Source organism: Pleurodeles waltl, chromosome 7 (genome assembly GCF_031143425.1).
Source record: "Pleurodeles waltl isolate 20211129_DDA chromosome 7, aPleWal1.hap1.20221129, whole genome shotgun sequence".
NCBI lineage: Eukaryota > Metazoa > Chordata > Amphibia > Caudata > Salamandridae > Pleurodeles > Pleurodeles waltl.
Window position 1 is genome coordinate 4,996,631 of NC_090446.1, and position 16,730 is coordinate 5,013,360.

The window sequence follows — 16,730 nt, forward strand, 5'->3', positions numbered from 1 at the left end:
TTCTGCTGCTGGATCTGGTCTCCAGCTGAAGAATCAAGGATGCGTGTGGTTAAGGGGGGATGCAAATAGATCTTCTTGATCCCTTAGATGGAGAATCTTGTAGAAACCTGGGGGTAAAAGGACCAGTAGCTGTTGTCTACTAGGAATCTGGAACCCCAATCCACCACTGAATTGGATAGTCCTGGAATCTAATTCCTCCTTCTAGGCAATAGTGCCAAAAATCTTTTGCAAGATCTGACAGACCCATAGTTCACTCCGCCCAGTTTGTTTATGTAACATACCGCGGAGACGTTGTCCATCCGCTGAGGAATACAACAATTTGATTTTGACGGAGCTAGGCTTTGTACAGCAAAGAAACCTGCAAGCAGCTTTAAGCAGTTTATATGATATTGCATTTCTTCTGGGGACCATTTCCCTCCTGTTCAGTTTCCACATCGTGCTCCCCAACCTGATCTGTTGGTGTCGGACATGATATCTGGGACTTGGTCAAGAATGGTTCTTCCATTGCAGGCCTCCATCTGGGAGAGCCACCACTCCAACTCCTGCTGTGCCTCTGCGGAAAGGGAAAATAACGCTGAGTAACGGAGCTCCCTTTGATGATTGCAAGCCTTGAGGTGTTGGAGCACTCGATAATGAAGAGGATCAGGAAAAATTGCTTGAATGGATGCTGAAAGTTTGTTTTGCTTGAGAATAGAACAAAATCTCGTTCTTGATTACTTTGATCTTCTTTAGAGGAAGAAAGGGAGCTGATTTCTTGGAATCTATTAGGAAACCTAAGAACTGAATTGTCTGGGATGGAATTAGAATTGATTTATTTTGATTTATTTCAAACCGTATATTCAGGAGAAGAGATACTGCTCACAGTTTGTGTTTGTGGTAATTTCCTGGACTTGGCCGTTATTAACATATCGCCCATGTATTTATTGAATCGTACCCCATGAAGATGTAACCAGGCTACTACTGGTTTCAGGAGTTTGGAGAAACAGTAGGGTGCCGAAGACAGGCCGAAAGGTAACGAGAGGAATGCAACTTGCATCCTTGCCAAAAGAATTATAGGTAACGAGAATGAAAATGATGAATGGGAACGGACAGATAAGTATCCTTGATCTATTTTGGTCATTCAATAGTTCTGCTGAAGGGTGTTTCTTAGACAGTGTATCGTCTCCATTTTGAAATGTCTGTACAAAACAAAACTGTGCAGGGATCTGGGTTTTTATTACTGGTCGAAACCCTCCTTCTGCTTTCTTTTCTAGGAAGAGGTTGCTGAGGAACCCCTAGTAATGGGATGGGACTTCTTCTATTGCTCCCTTGGATAGCAAATCTAGAACTTTGTGAGATATTAGATCGGTTTCTTGGGAACTGAACTTCAGTGGGCGAGGCGAGGAACCTTGTCCAGAAAGGTGAAGATTTGTACGTAGTGATCACCAAAGAGATGACCTTCAGCTTTAGAACCAAGTTCCTTCTGTGACATGTCCGTCAGCTTAGGGTCTATTCTCATGAGGATAGTTTTCCTCCTCTCCACTGATAGAGCAGCATTGGCATTGCCCAAGAGACAGATATCACGCTGGCTCCTTCCTCTGAGAAGATGCAAATTGACGGGTGTGCCTGTAAGCGCAGCATCTTCTGGTATTGCTAAAATTTGAGTCAAAAGACCCAGGATGTCTAATAATTTATCCTGCCAGTGTCTATGAAGCTTTATCGATTCCTTTTTTGGGGATCTTCGCCTTTTTCTTTTTTTGTTTTTAGAAAGGAAGGCGACCATAGCTGGGTCAGAGTCCGGAGTAGCTGACAATTTATGAGGGAGAATAGGTCTGGGATGCTCTGCACTCACTTTACTGCAGATTGCTTTTTCAATAGGCTTACGAATCCAGTGAGCAAGGAAGGCAGCAGTGGGAGCTGAAGGGGTCCATTTGCCTGATCCGGGGTGAGTAATTATATCTGGCCCAAAATATAGGGAGCCCACTGAATCCGGGAGAGCCTCAGACGGAGATGAGGGAACATTGTCTGGGGCCTGCGGCAGGTTTAGATCCCCTGTATTATCATCTGTATCGTTAGGATTGGCAGAGTAAGAATTATCGGAATCTGAGTGTTTGTGCTTCTTTGAAAAAACTTGAACACGGGCAGACTCCAGGCTCATGTCGTCTAATGTCATTATTTGCTGATCATCTAAAGCTTTGATCCTTCTAGAGCCAACCGTCTTGCTTGGTTAACCGCAGCCCTTGTTTCACCATGGCACCCTGGCAGCACAGCTTAGTCCCTGACCACTAAACTGTTAGCCAGGCACAACAACACTATTGCTTCCTTAATGGGTAGATTGGAGGCAGTACATCAGCCTAGCACCTTGATTGCTACTGATGCAGGAAAAGCGTTAGCTCAGTGAAATGGCAGTTTTTACCAGCAAAGGATTTCTAAATCAGGTTTGACTTCCGTATCAGCTCCCCAGCCACAGTCCATGGCCCTCTCTTGGCCACATTTGAAATCTCCCAGGGCACTCAACAAGGTTGCCCATTATCTACATAACTTTACGTCTATATGTGGAGCTTTCTTTTGCTCCGTTATGGAAAGCAATCTCATTCCACCTCTTCGCCTCCTAGGTGGGGAAAGAAATGTTTGGCCTAACAGACGATGTGCTGGTTACAACTACAGACCCACCTCAGCTCTTCCAGAGGTAGGCGTATTTGCTCAAGTGTTTGGTTCCCACGTGGGATGCTAACGAAACACATGTAAGCCTTAGATTTTATGCCTCAGGCTGGATATTTTTCAAGATTCTAGAGTCACTCATTCATTCCAGTATCTGGGTGTATGGTCCATAGAGCTTAGGGTTTTTACTATCACACTGGTACTTGAAGAAGCAACCCCATCTTTTCAGTAAGTGGAATCACATCCCTCTTACATTTGTTTGATATGGTGAAGATGATTCTCCTCCAAAAGGTGATTTGTTTTCTGAGCCGCTCATTGTTTCTTGAAAAGCCTAGATGCTGCTGTAACGGCATTTATTTGGTCTCTCATGACCGCTCGTCGCGCTCTTCGTTTCTACAGGTGCCGCTGGTTAAAGGGGGCTGAGTGCTTCCTAACTTCCAGGCGTACTACTGGGCCTCTAGGTTAAACTAATGCAACAGGCTCTAATCTTTCTATATTTATTGATGTTGATTTCAGTTTCCTTCCCTGCCTTATCTTACTTGGCAGTGCTGACCACTCTCGACAGCTCATAAAGGTTATGTTTCAGGTCGTACTAGGTATTTGCTGTATTTGGCGTGACATCTGCATGCAGCGTAAGATTCTGAAACCAAGTGGTTATACCCAGTCTGGAATAATTCATTACTTTCAGATTCATTTAAGGTTTCTAGGCATTCTGTATGGTATAAACCAAACCTTTAGTTTTTACACCAGTTATCCTATAATAGAATCCTCAAATCATTTACACAAGTGCCTATAGAATTTGAGATTCCCCAGCATTCTGTTTTTTCTATATCTTCATAATCGTGTTTTCCTTCTTGGTGTGTCGGAGGTGAGCTCCCAAACTCTTCCTGATATTAAGTTGCTATTAGTTATGCGGACTCTTACAAAAGTTTTCAAACTATTTTCACTTTGTGAAAATCCATTAGAGGAGGGAAATGTACAGTGGGCTACAAAGGGATCCTGTTGGCTGTCTTGTGAGATCAACCAATATTTATTTGCAGAGCGTCTGCTCCGGATACGTAGTACCTCAACCATGTCCGAGTGTAGACTACATCAACGCCGGCTATTATTTGATTTTTATGTGAGACCTGATAAAATCTTGACATGGTATGATCATACTAGTAAGGGTGGTGTATGTCCCAGGTGCCAGTCACTGCTCAGTGTACGAACTTGAAATCCTCTTGAGATACCTCTTCTACTTCAGTATATCCTGTATAAAGGTGAATACAATGCTTATTGTCAAAGGACTCCGACCCCTGCAGACTGCGCCCCAACGGCAGATGCTGGTAAATGACCCTCAGAACTACTCGCTTTTACTTCACTTTAGAGAACTGGTGCACAGCCTGTACCCAGATAAGATTCTTTAATGTTTGGGGGGGAATCTGACAAACCTTGGTTTCCCTGTCCCTTTTTGTATTCTTTTCCTTTAGATTTTGTATTCTAAGACCTTTTTTCCATTGGATTTTGTATCAGTCTCTTGCATTGCTTCTAAAAAATAAAACAATAAACCTTCGCACACACTGACTCAGGACCTCAAAGAAAAGGACTCCCTGCTAGGTACCCTGGGATGTGGGGCCAGGTCCTGAAAACGTGTGTGTATATTCATGTAAAAATCAATGAATTTACTTGCACAAAACCAGAAAAATTCAGCAATGACAGTGTTATCCAACGTTGCTATAACTTGGCCCTCGCCGTGCAGTTTTAGCTTCAGTAATTTGACTTCTAATGTTTCATTGACATTTTTATTCACATTAGAAAAGTTGTCATTTAAAACCTGTGATAACTAGCAGTGCATGGCGAGGGCACAAGTTATAGTTAACTTATGCGGCGAGTTTTAGTTACTTTTAATAAGTAACTATAATTGCCGAATTTCTCTGGTTTTGTACAAGTAAATTCAGAACCTGGCTTTAACGTCCCTGTAACCTTTGTTTTTTTTAAGTGAATTTCTAGGGTATTTTTAGTTCTGTTGCCTAACTATAACACCTCTGTAACCTTTGTTTTTTTTAGTGAATTTCTATGTTTTTTTTAACGTAATTTTCATTAGTTTACATTAATCCAACCACTGCCGCACACGGTCTTTGACCGTGCACAGCAGAGGTTGGCTGCAGGGCCTTGACTCGCCCCCCTCCCCCAGTCCCTGCGGCCAACCTCCCCTAACCACCCAACCCCACGCTGCGCACAGCGTTTGGCCATGCTGCGCGGTGGGATTTGTCCCCTGCGCTTGTCTCTCTGGGTGTGAGAGGGTATCTCTAGGTGTGACAGTGGCTGTGAGAATGTCTGGGTGTGACAGTGGGTATGTGAGGGCCTGTGTGAGGGAGCACTTTCTACTGCTTAGCTAGTAAGTGCTACCTAGTCAGGTGAATAGCCAGTGTGGGGGAATTAGGCCTGCGTGCCCCCTTCCTCTGGCCGATTTCATCCCTGGGGACCCCATCCCTGGTCCGACTATAATTCATTGGGGAAGGGGGGAGGGAGGAGGGGTGCACGGCTCCCTTACCTGAGCAGATCTCGGCTCCAGGGACCCCAATCCCTGCGGCCCTGGCCTTCATTAATTGGAGGAGGGGGGGGCCACGTGGCCTCCTCCTCCTCTGGCTGATTTCGGCCCCATCCCACGGGGCCTGGACTGCTTAAAAAAAAAAAAAAAAAATAGGAGGAGGAGAGGAGGAGCTCCATGCAGCGCCCCCCTCACCCGGCCAATCTCTGCCCCTGGGACCCCATCCCCAGTGCCCGGCCGTAACATTTTTTTTAAAATTAGGCTGATTCTGGCTCCGGGGACCCCATCTCTTGGGGCCCACCATCTCTTGGGGCCCACCACCATCCCGGGGTGAGACTATATTTTTGGAGGGGACCCCTTACCCCAGAGACCTACCACCTCCCTGAGGCTATGTAAACATTGTAGGAGGGACGCGTGACCCGCCTCGAGGAGCCTCTGATAGCCCTGGCGACCGCCACCCCCTAGAGCCAACTCTTGCTATGTCGCGGGTTACCCAAATCAGGGACATAGCTGTTTGCTGTGGCTTGGGTGCAGCACTTCAGCCAAGCCACAGCAAACACTTTGGGTTTTGACAGCTGGACCTTTAAAGCAGGTCCCACTGTCAAAATCCAAAGTTTCATCTCTGTCCCCTACACGTGTGCTAAACATCATGCAATGTATGGAGAAATTTTGAATAAAGTTGAAATGTTGTTTTTTATGATGAATTGTATTGGACTATGAGATTGATTGGATGTGTGCATGGAGTTTGTATCTGCACTGATATGTTCCACTGCCTTCCGTACCACAGACATAAAGAATAGACCTCATCAACAGGAGTCCCAGAAGGGGAACAAATGTTGCGCTGTAAGGATGGATTGAGACCGCTGGTGGTTTGTAGAACTAGGTAAAGACCAGCATCTAGGTGATATGGAGGAAGGCCATTATCAGCCAAAGAGTCACCAATCTTTGCGCAAATAGTCTCTGATCCAAAAATCGCCTCTTTTCAAGTGATTCTCTGTCCTCTGGAGGGCCAGGTGCTAGTTCTGGAATCAGGTTTGAACCTTTTTTCTTGCCACAGAAAATATGGGCCTTTTTTCGAGTTTGTCAGTTGGGAAACACCATGAAAATACAACTAATATCTTGTCCGCCATATTACACACGCCATAGACTATAATGGACATCACCACGTTTGTGACGAAGTATCTAGCTTACCTTACTCTAAAAAAAAAAAAGGGTTCTCTGTCTGCTAACTTCGAGGGTCGACGCAGCACTAAAAATTGCGCCAGGGATGGCGCCAATGTCTGTGTTGTGAACCTCTGCAAAGGTTCATGGTTCGGCACCATAGTAGTCAGGGGCCTCCTCTTGTAGATACCAAAGTAAAGTTCCTACCTTGAATTGGTACGATGCAGAGAAGCGGCCACCGATGCCACATGCGACCGTATATTGTCCAGTGTTGTCACGTCCTTGGTGGAGGAAGTTTTAAATGAGGATTGTTCAAGAAATTGTTTTGAACAGTATTATTCCACAGTAATTTTGTAAATGAACCTTCAAACTAAATGACCTGAGCTTAGAGAATCTTTATGGCCGACTGATGCTTCTCCATATGGGATCCCATTGGCTATTTTGCGACTCTGCACATTATTTTTAAAAGCGTGTGACTTGGTTTTCTGAATTATTTGTTTTTGTACTGCTTGGTTAATTTTGAGTGAGTGTGTGCTTTAATCACCATGTAATGGGTTATGCAGAATTCAATCACTTGTAAATATATATTTAATATAGTTTCCTTATATTAAGGATAAGTGTTGTAATCTTCAATAAATACTTTTATAAAGAAAGCAGTGACATGCGCATTATGTCAGCCTCGCTAAGGATTCTTTCAGCATTCAATACTTAGTGGACTGAGGTCTTCCTATGTTGAATTCTGTGTGTTGGCCCCAGCAGATCTAACAGTGCCACAGGCCTTACAGCAATCCACTGTTTCAGTAGCTGACAATCTTTGCTTCATTTTCCCTCCTTTCTAGGTATGTCATTCAAACGAAGGTGGGCTCTCGCTGGTTTCCGGCTGCCTGTGCTCACAGCAGAAACAAGGCGAAAGAGGATTCCGCTAAAGCAGCTCTGCGTGTGCTTATCAAAGAGGCAGAGAAAGCAAAAGATTCCAGAGAATACACCCGATAGGTAACGGAGCCCTGTCAACCATTGTCTTTCCTAGCTATTACTGGAGGTGCAGCCCTGCTTCTCCATTTCAATACTGAAGGTGTAGCTGTGCCTCCTCAGTCATGTGTCTGTCATTACTGAAGGTGCAATCGTGCCTTCCGAACTTTTGGATATTACCGAAGGCGCAGCCCTGACTCCAGCCCTTTGTCTGTCATTACTGAAGGTGCAGCCCTGACTCCAGCCCTTTGTCTGTCATTACTGAAGGCGCAGCCCTGACTCCAGCCCTTTGTCATTACTGAAGGCGCAGCCCTGACTCCAGCCCTTTGTCTGTCATTACTGAAGGCGCAGCCCTGACCCCAGCCCTTTGTCATTACTGAAGGCGCAGCGCTGACTCCAGCCCTTTGTCTGTCATTACTGGAGGCTCAGCCCTGAACCCAGCCCTTTGTCTGTCATTACTGAAGGTGCAGCCCTGACTCCAGCCCTTTGTCTGTCATTACTGAAGGCACAGCCCTGACTCCAGCCCTTTGTCATTACTGAAAGCGCAGCCCTGACGCCAGCCCTTTGTCTGTCATTACTGAAAGCGCAGCTCTGACCCCAGCCCTTTGTCATTACTGAAGGCGCAGCCCTGACCCCAGCCCTTTGTCATTACTGAAGGCGCAGCCCTGACTCCAGCCCTTTGTCTGTCATTACTGGAGGCTCAGTCCTGACTCCAGCCCTTTGTCTGTCATTACTGGAGGCTCAGTCCTGACTCCAGCCCTTTGTCTGTCATTACTGAAGGTGCAGCCCTGACTCCAGCCCTTTGTCATTACTGACATCCCCTGCTCTGCGTCTTCCTCCCAGCGTGCACAGTAGCTCTGTCTGTTTCACTGACTGCCTCCTCACATGAAGAAGGCAGCACGGACTGGCTGTTTGCCTCCACCCAGGGCTCTGTGTATTCCTCCTGTGTCTAGGGCTGTTATTCATCGTCATACACATTGAACTATTCCTATCTGCGTGTCGCGGCACTGGGACAATCACAAGTACCCTTTAAAATGGGGACAATCTGTAATGTACTAATAAAAGCCCGTCATAGGCTGTGTTTGGAAACATTTTCCTATTTTGTTTTCCAATTAAAATGATAAATATAAAAAACAACTTTGTGCCACAAAGCTATGCTGCCTAGGGTTAAAAAGACAAAACAGAAACAAATTGAAGTCGGATGCAGCCAGATAAGCAGATAAAACTGGAAATCTGGAGAAAAGAAACCTCCCATAAAGGGGACTGCCTCTTCCACATCCCTTTGTGCCTTGTGCTGACAGTTGCTCTGTAGGTTCTGATCTTTTTATGTAAACGAGCCCAGAGTTTTGTATTGTTTTTTTTTATTTTATTTTTTACCATTTTTTGGCAGTTTACCAGTTTTATGTGGCCAATCTCATGCCTGTGAACATTTCAGCACCTAATGATCCATGTTAGGTGTGTACATCTTGTAGCATATAGCTCCTACATTGTATGTCTTTAGGCCTCTTTCTCCATCTTCCAGCAGGGCCACTCTGCCTGCAGATTGCATTCCCTCTCATGCAGACAGGAATGTTATTGTTTATTTTGGATAGTAGAGAGGCCGCCAAAATACACATACTAGAAGACCACTGATTAAATACAAAATGTTGTTTTTCAGTACATGATGGCTGCTGCTTAGCCACAGACTAGTGTAGTATTTAGTTAAGGAAAGCCTCAACCAATCACAGGCTATGAGGGCCGCCATCTGTGTCCTCGGGGACTGCGCTGCCGACATGCTCTTGCTGGACGGCAGGGCCCCCTGCCGCCAGTGTCTGCAGTATCCTGCTGATGCGAGAGGGGGGCCTAGCCTCCCGAGTGAGATGCAGCCGAGCGTCTCGGCTGAGGTGCGACCTGCCGAGAGTCTCCAGCTACATACATGCAGGGGGCCTGCCACGGAGCCGACAGCCCCCTCTAGAGCCAAGGTAGCGGACATCCTAGGGGCTCTAATTTGAACACACACCCCTCCCTGTGCAGCACACTGGAGGATATTGGTGTTCGGGGCCTTGAACCACTGGACGCAACAGGGTCAGGTGCCTAGAGCAGTGGTTCCCAACCTGTGGTCCGGGGACCCCTGGGGGTCCGCGAAGCCTCCTCAGGGGGTCCGCGACTTCTTAGAAAATTAAATAATGTTAACAGATTAGGTCCCAAGTTTACAGTAATGTCTCAGTGGGGGGGGGTCCCCGAATTCCAATAATGATTCAGTGGGGGTTCCCGGGTTCCAATAATGATAAAGTGGGGGTCCACAGAAGTCAGAAGGTTGGGAACCACTGGCCTAGAGCCTTTGAGGTGCAGTTAGCCATCAACCCTGGCCGCAGTCCTCAGAGCCTACATCGCTTTTCTACACCCCCACTGAGGCCCAGCATTACTCTCCCCAGGTAGCCCGCCCCCCCCCCCCCCTTTCTCAGCACTGATTGCTTCCTACCGGGGTCATGGTGGCCTACGAACCATAATCATGCGAACCCCTCAATGCATGTGGAGCCCATAGAAGTACAGTCGACCGCCATCACCATTGACTTAACTGGGGGTGGTTTGGGCCCTGTCTCTTCGTCGCGCCACATGGACCAGATACACCACGAGCTGACCACTTGTCCGCGTATCACCCACTCTTGCCTGGACTGTAGAGGGGTTGCTAGAGAGAGTACATCCTTTGGGCTGGGGACCCAGGGCCAACTGAGGCATTTCCATTTCCTCTGTTCTGGGAGCAGTGACAACTGGGCGTTGAGCGAGAGGCAATCGGGGCAACCTTATCACCTTTCCTCGGCGTGAGGGCGGGGAGGCCACGACACCCCCAGTCTCAGACGCTGTCCTTAGCCCCCAACCGGGTTGCTGTGCGGAATAGGACAGGACCAAGCCCTGGTCAGAGACTGGATTTTCAGTGGGCCGACTTCCACTAATGCTGCGACTAGGGGGTCCCCCACCCCTCCCCTTTCATCTGTTGTAACCTGTACACCCACTAGGATCACGGGCCCTCAACACCAAGCTCCACTGCTTCGACCCTGGGAGCCCAGACTGGGGATGCTCCGCGGCAAATCAGCCGGTAAATCTTCTGGCAGGCCTGCACGGCAGCTCCTCGTCTCTGAAGCCCTCCAGCACTCACGCCCGATGACCTCCGTAAAAGGGCTACAGCTGCCAGACTTGCCCAACTCCGTAGTGTGCCCAGCGCAGGATACCACCATGGAGCGCATGTGGGTCGCAGGCTGGAAGGGATGGAGTCAACTATTTCTACACTGGCGGCTGAGACTAAATCCGTCTGAACATTGCGAGCTTTCAGTCCCGGGTGATGGGGTTGGAGCAGTGTGTAACAGCAATGGAGGACCATCTTATCACTATGCCGGAGCGAGATCAAGAACTTCTCTTCCTTTGCAACAAGCTCATTGACCTGGAAGACACAAGGTGCCGACACTAGGTCCATTTTTTTTGGTTTCCTGGAAAATACAGAGAGGTTGGACATCCAAGCTTTCCTTGTGAATATCCCTCCCTGGATCTTTCGGGATCCCCCCTCCACCCGCAGTTGGTGTCCCAGAAGGCACACCGCCTGGGCCCAAAGCTGCCGGACGTCTCATCCCACCCCATCCAATAATTGCCTGTCTCCTGCTCCACGGATAGATCCATCAACTCCTTATGGCGGCCCGCTCCCATGGTCTATTCTGAACTGAATGCTATGAGATCCGCATCAGCACTGACTTTTCAAAGGAAACCAATGACCGCCGCAAGGCATTCTTGTCACTCCGTCCTTGCCTTTGCCAAATGGAAGTAAAATATGGTCTGTTTGAACCCACGTGCATGTGGATCACCAAAAACAGCCAGTCAGAAAAAAAACTTCTATGACCCGGAAGATCTGCATCTCTTCTTTGATGATTTGTCAGTCCAGGTCATGGACATGACTCACCCGGCCCCTCGGTGTACATCCATGTCTCCAAAAGCGGGCCCCTTTATGGGGAGATGCTGGCTTATACATTGGCGGAGGTACCTTCTATTGGGTGCAGTGTAGTGCAACCGGTAATGAAAGCCTCGACCAGATTGTTAAAAATGGTATAATTAAATCATTTGCGACCCTGCAAGAGGAATTTCGCCTCCAATCATGTCAGGCTTGAAGGTACCTGCAACTCGAACACTGTCTGAGATGCACCATGGGAGCCAACCCCCTGGGTCCTCCAGGCCTCCCTTGTACTGTCTTATCTTAGGATGTGGGTCTGGTTCAAGGGCGTGATGTCGGACCTTTATGACATGCTCACACATCATCTTTAGTCTCAGCCCCTCCTTGACAACTTACTCTCCAGGTGGAGCTGGAAGAGGAAGACTGGCCAGACATCATAATGGCTCTGGACAGGGGAACCCAGGAAGCCTGCCTGAAGTTTTGTCTCTTTAAAATAATTCACGATTGGTACTGGACCCCTGCAAAACTGTGCAGAATGGGTCTCCTACCCCATGTGAAATGCTGGTGCTATGCGGAGACCTGGTGTGATATGACCCACATCCTCTGTGACCGTCGACCCCTCTGGGAGGTGGTGAGCTCTACTCTCAGAGCTTCTAAGGACCTTCGGCAGCCACTCTCTTCCTCTTCTATACTGCTCTATAATATGGGTGGTCTCCCCGACCTGTCCTGACCGCAGCGCCGCCTATTACATATTTCTCTTGCGACAGCCAACATTTGCATCCTCCTCCATTGGAGATCCCCCTACTCCGGAGGAGTGGACGGTGGCGATGGTTTGGACCGCTGCCCATGAACACGACATCTATCAATTACAAGATAGACTGCTCTGTTCTTACAGACATGGGTGCCCTTACTTCTCGGTGATTCATAGAGTGCTCCTCGCCCTCTCATTCCAATGCCAACTGTTGTTGCTAATGTCATGGGTGCCTTCTCCCCCCCTCCACTTCCTCCACTCCCCTCGCCCTACCCCATCTCTTGGTACGTACTCCTGTGGTCCTCCTCTGCTCTGCCCCCTCTATTCCTATTCCCCTCCCCACCACTCATTCCTCTTCTTCTCCCTCCAGACTGTCGGGCGCAGGGTACCCTACACTACCTTACCATACCCTACTCTACTCCAATACCCTCTACTGTACTCCACTCTCGCTTGCCTTACTTTACAACACTTTAACCTGCTTCACTTTATTCCACTCTACTCGCTTCTACTCTACTTCATTCTGTTCTACTCTCCCCCTCCCGATAGTATTCTGTTACCCATCGTTCCCTCTCACCCCAGCACCACAGCCCTTTTAGACGGGCTCCTTCTCAGCCCCATGCTCCTACTCCCATCTGCCTCTCCTCCAAGACACGTTACTTGAACCTGGCACTTGACAGACTACTGCTCGATGTCTCAACACTCCCTCTCCTCCAAGACATGTTACTTGAACCTGGCACCTGACAGACTACTGCTCGATGTCTCAACACTCCCTCTCCTCCAAGACATGTTACTTGAACCTGGCACCTGACAGACTACTGCTCGATGTCTCAACACTCCCTCTCCTCCAAGACGCATTACTCAAACCTGGCACCTGACTGACTACTGCTCGATGTCTCAACACTCCCTCTCCTCCAAGACGCGTTGCTCGAACCTGGCACCTGACGGACTACTGCTCGATGTCTCAACACTCCCTCTCCTCCAAGACGCATTACTCGAACCTGGCACCTGACGGACTACTGCTCGATGTCTCAACACTCCCTCTCCTCCAAGACGCATTACTCGAACCTGGCACCTGACGGACTACTGCTCGATGTCTCAACACTCCCTCTCCTCCAAGACGCATTACTCGAACCTGGCACCTGACGGACTACTGCTCAATGTCTCAACACTCCCTCTCCTCCAAGACGCGTTGCTCGAACCTGGCACCTGACGGACTACTGCTCGATGTCTCAACACTCCCTCTCCTCCAAGACGCATTACTCGAACCTGGCACCTGACGGACTACTGCTCGATGTCTCAACACTCCCTCTCCTCCAAGACGCGTTACTCAAACCTGGCACCTGACGGACTACTGCTCGATGTCTCAACACTCCCTCTCCTCCAAGACGCGTTACTCAAACCTGGCACCTGACGGACTACTGCTCGATGTCTCAACATACCGTGCTGCCCTACCCTCCGTGTCATCACTCTGCCCTGACCTAGGTGCCCCATATCCACTCTTTGCCCCCACTCCCTTCTCATGATTCCTCTGGAGTTTGGCACGTTAGGTGGGGTGTCCAGCTCCCCCTGGCCATCGGCTGTAGGTCTCATCCAGGGACCACCTGCAGTTGAGTCCCTGCCCCTACTGCATTTCATAGTACCATTTCTCCACGTACCGCTGCCCCTCTCAGGTACTTTCATTCTTCCCCCATGTACCCCTCCTCCCGTCTTCCTTTTCTTTCTTTCTTTTCTTTCCCTTCTGTTTTGGAACAGCAGCTGATGGCTGCCTGTGTTGTTTCTGTAAAGAGCGGCGGTATAATGTGCTCTATATCCCCATACTGTTACATTTCTTCAATAAAAAAATACAACACAAAAAAGGAAACCAGCATGATGTTTTTGGGTAAATTTAATTCTCATTTACGAGGAAAGCTAGTTCCTGCAGTTGGATGAATTATGAAATGCGTCATACACAAAAAACAGTATATTTTGCAAGCTGTATATGTATTGAGGGAGGTATTAACCAGAAGCAGAATTTCCACTGCAGACTTGGGTAAATGTTTTATTTTGAACATTTAGTGAAGATAAATTATATGTAATGTTAATATTTAGCATCTAGGATGCAGAAAACATTTATTTTTCTTTTTTTTTAGCAGTAAGTGGAGATCTGCATCACTAAGAAGAGAGACAGCATGGAATCATGAAGACATGGCGTTATCTTTATTTTAATAATACATAAAAATGTTTAGTTTGAATTAATTTATCATTACTTTTGCACTCTGTCATTGGGCCATGTTTAGGCATTTTTATCACACGCTACATGCAGCCATGCACACGAACTACACCCAGAAACCCAGTACCTTCATAATACCAAACAATCCTTTTTGTACTGCTAGTTAAAGAGTTCTAACTATATTTGTTGTTTTTTGACTGATTGAATCTCAATCGTAAAAATTGCCTAGTTTGATCAAACCCCTTGATTTCGGCTCCTTGTGGTTGCTGTGCAACAGAAGAGTGAGCTCAAGAAATAAACTCTTTGGAACTAACCACTGAGTGTGCTTGTAGTTTCTAAAGTCCATTGAAATAAGTAAAGGAGCTGCCTTCATCGTTTCAGCAAGTCAGTGGATCTGTCTGTTCTTCAAGAGCTTGGGACACAATCTGACTCTTGTTTGTGGATTTGGGGAATGCTCTAAAATTTTCAACACAGCTCTGGTTAGGGGATGCCAGAAATCAACTCTCCACGCCAAAGTCCATCTTGGAAAAATAGAACTTTATGCCTTATGGAATTTTAACAAATGTTATTAATTTACTTATATTTCCATGAGAGTGTTCCATAAATTGCTGTCTTGAATCTCCTTGACAATTGTGGCAATCGTAAATTTGTGTAAGCCCGAGAGCAGAGCCTGTATCCAATGGTAGCTTCACAAGTCTATTCGTTGGGGAAGGAGAGGCTTGAATAAAGGAAATCTGATAGCACCTCAAAATAGACTCTCGTTACATCTCACCAGGGAAGCACCCCGATGACAGATAATACGTGGTCAGATATCGAAAACCCCCAAAACAGATGGACTTCACTGCAACTAAGCAGTGGACCTGGAGGAGAATACTTGAGTAAATGCACACAAGGTCAGATCATAACCTTGACCAGACTTATGGCAAACGGAAATGAGAAGCTGATACAAACTACTGCTGCAAACAGCTCTGGTCTGAGCCTCTGAAGTCAACAGTGAGTCTTTCAATGTCTTCATGGTTTTGTCAGAACAATAGTCCTTTTGCAGATAAAGGATGAGCTGAGCTGAGTCAGTTCTGCCGGGGTCCGACTCTCCAGCTCATTGTTGGCAAAACAGAAATCCACATTGACCAAGAGATTGGGAATTCACATGCTCTTCCTTATTTTGCCATCTAGTAGTTGGGTCTGGAATTCTTCTCTCTTTTTTTTGTTTTTTTTGTTCTTCTTTGTCGTAAAGGTCCTTTTTTGTGAAAAGTCCCTCCCCTTGTGACGTCGGACAGATTCCTCAGAAACCCCAGTGCATGGTCACCAAGTTCAGATTTTTTTTTTCCGCCACTGGGTCTAGAAGCAGGAGGGAGGAGCTCCAGCGTTCGCAAAGTGCATCAACAAGTCGTTGAGGGAAATCATGAGAAGCCACCTCAAGTTAAACGCAGACAAGACAGAAATCCTCATCTTTGGCACCAACCCCTCAACTTGGAATGACTCCTGGTGGCCCACCTCCCTAGGAACCGCGCCCTCACCCACCACCCACGCACGCAACCTAGGCTTCATCTTGGACTCCACACTCAGCATGACTCAGCAGGTCAATGCCATCTCCTTTTCCTGCTACAGCACTCTTGCATGCTCCGCAAAATCTTCAAGTGGATTCCCATTGAAACCAGGAAAACTGTCACCCACGCCCTGGTCAGCAGCCGATTGCACTACGGAAACGCCCTATATGCAGGAATTACAACCAAACTCCTAACAAAACTGCAAAGAATCCAGAACGCATCTGCCCGCCCCATTCTGGACATCCCATGCCGTGACCACATTTCCCCCCACCTCAGAGACATTCACTGGCTACCAGTATCAAAGAGGATCACCTTCAAACTCCTCATCCACGCACGCAAGGCCCTCCACAACACAGGCCCAGCCTACCTCAACGACAGACTCACCTTCCACACCCCCACCCGCAATCTTCGCTCCGCCATCCTCGCCCTCGCCTCCATCCCCCGCATCCGCCGCACCACCGCCGGAGGAAGATCCTTCTCCCACCTAGCCGCCAAGACCTGGAACTCCCTACTGCTCCACCTTCGCCAGACCCAAGACCTCTTGACAGTCAGGAAACGCCTCAAGACATGGCTCTACGACCAGTAGCACCCCTCCCCCCAGCACCTTGAGACCCTAAAGGGTGATTAGTGCGCTCTATAAATCCTTGATTGATTGATTGATTGATTGAAAGGGTCTGAGACACGAAAGAAAACCAGAGGGAATAGCGTTGTGACTGGCTTTCCATCAAATATTTCACTGAAACTCAATCAGGCAGTCAGAGAATATGTATCCCGGTACCTGAAGCTTTTGTGGAGACTGAGAATACCTCCTTTACATTTTGCCCTTGGTACCACCCCAAGTTTGCACAAAAAGATAGTCACGAAGTTTGCAGTTTGTACTTGCTAAAAGACCAGAGCGCTGAAAGATGCGAGGCCTGTGCCAAATTTCAGCCAAAAATGTTGAAGGTTAGAGAGAAAGAAGGGTGGGTGCATCGCACTATAATGAAGCCGCAGCAGAAGCAGACTTC

At 47.7% G+C, this 16,730-nt stretch overlaps 1 protein-coding gene across 2 annotated transcripts in view; it reads left to right on the top strand.

Annotated features, from left to right (window-relative positions):
- Window positions 1–14,489, top strand: part of LOC138303500 (double-stranded RNA-specific adenosine deaminase-like) — a 105,604-nt gene extending 91,115 nt beyond the window's left edge. Inside the window, exons 7-8 of one of the 2 annotated variants that reach the window (XM_069242681.1) lie at window positions 7,171–7,324; window positions 14,097–14,489. In XM_069242681.1, the coding sequence (XP_069098782.1) occupies window positions 7,171–7,324 (154 nt within the window). In that variant the 3' untranslated portion in view covers window positions 14,097–14,489. The remainder of the gene's footprint in view (window positions 1–7,170; window positions 7,325–14,096) is intronic. The other variant, XM_069242682.1, reaches the window with a different exon arrangement.
- The last annotated feature ends 2,241 nt before the right edge of the window (window positions 14,490–16,730 follow it).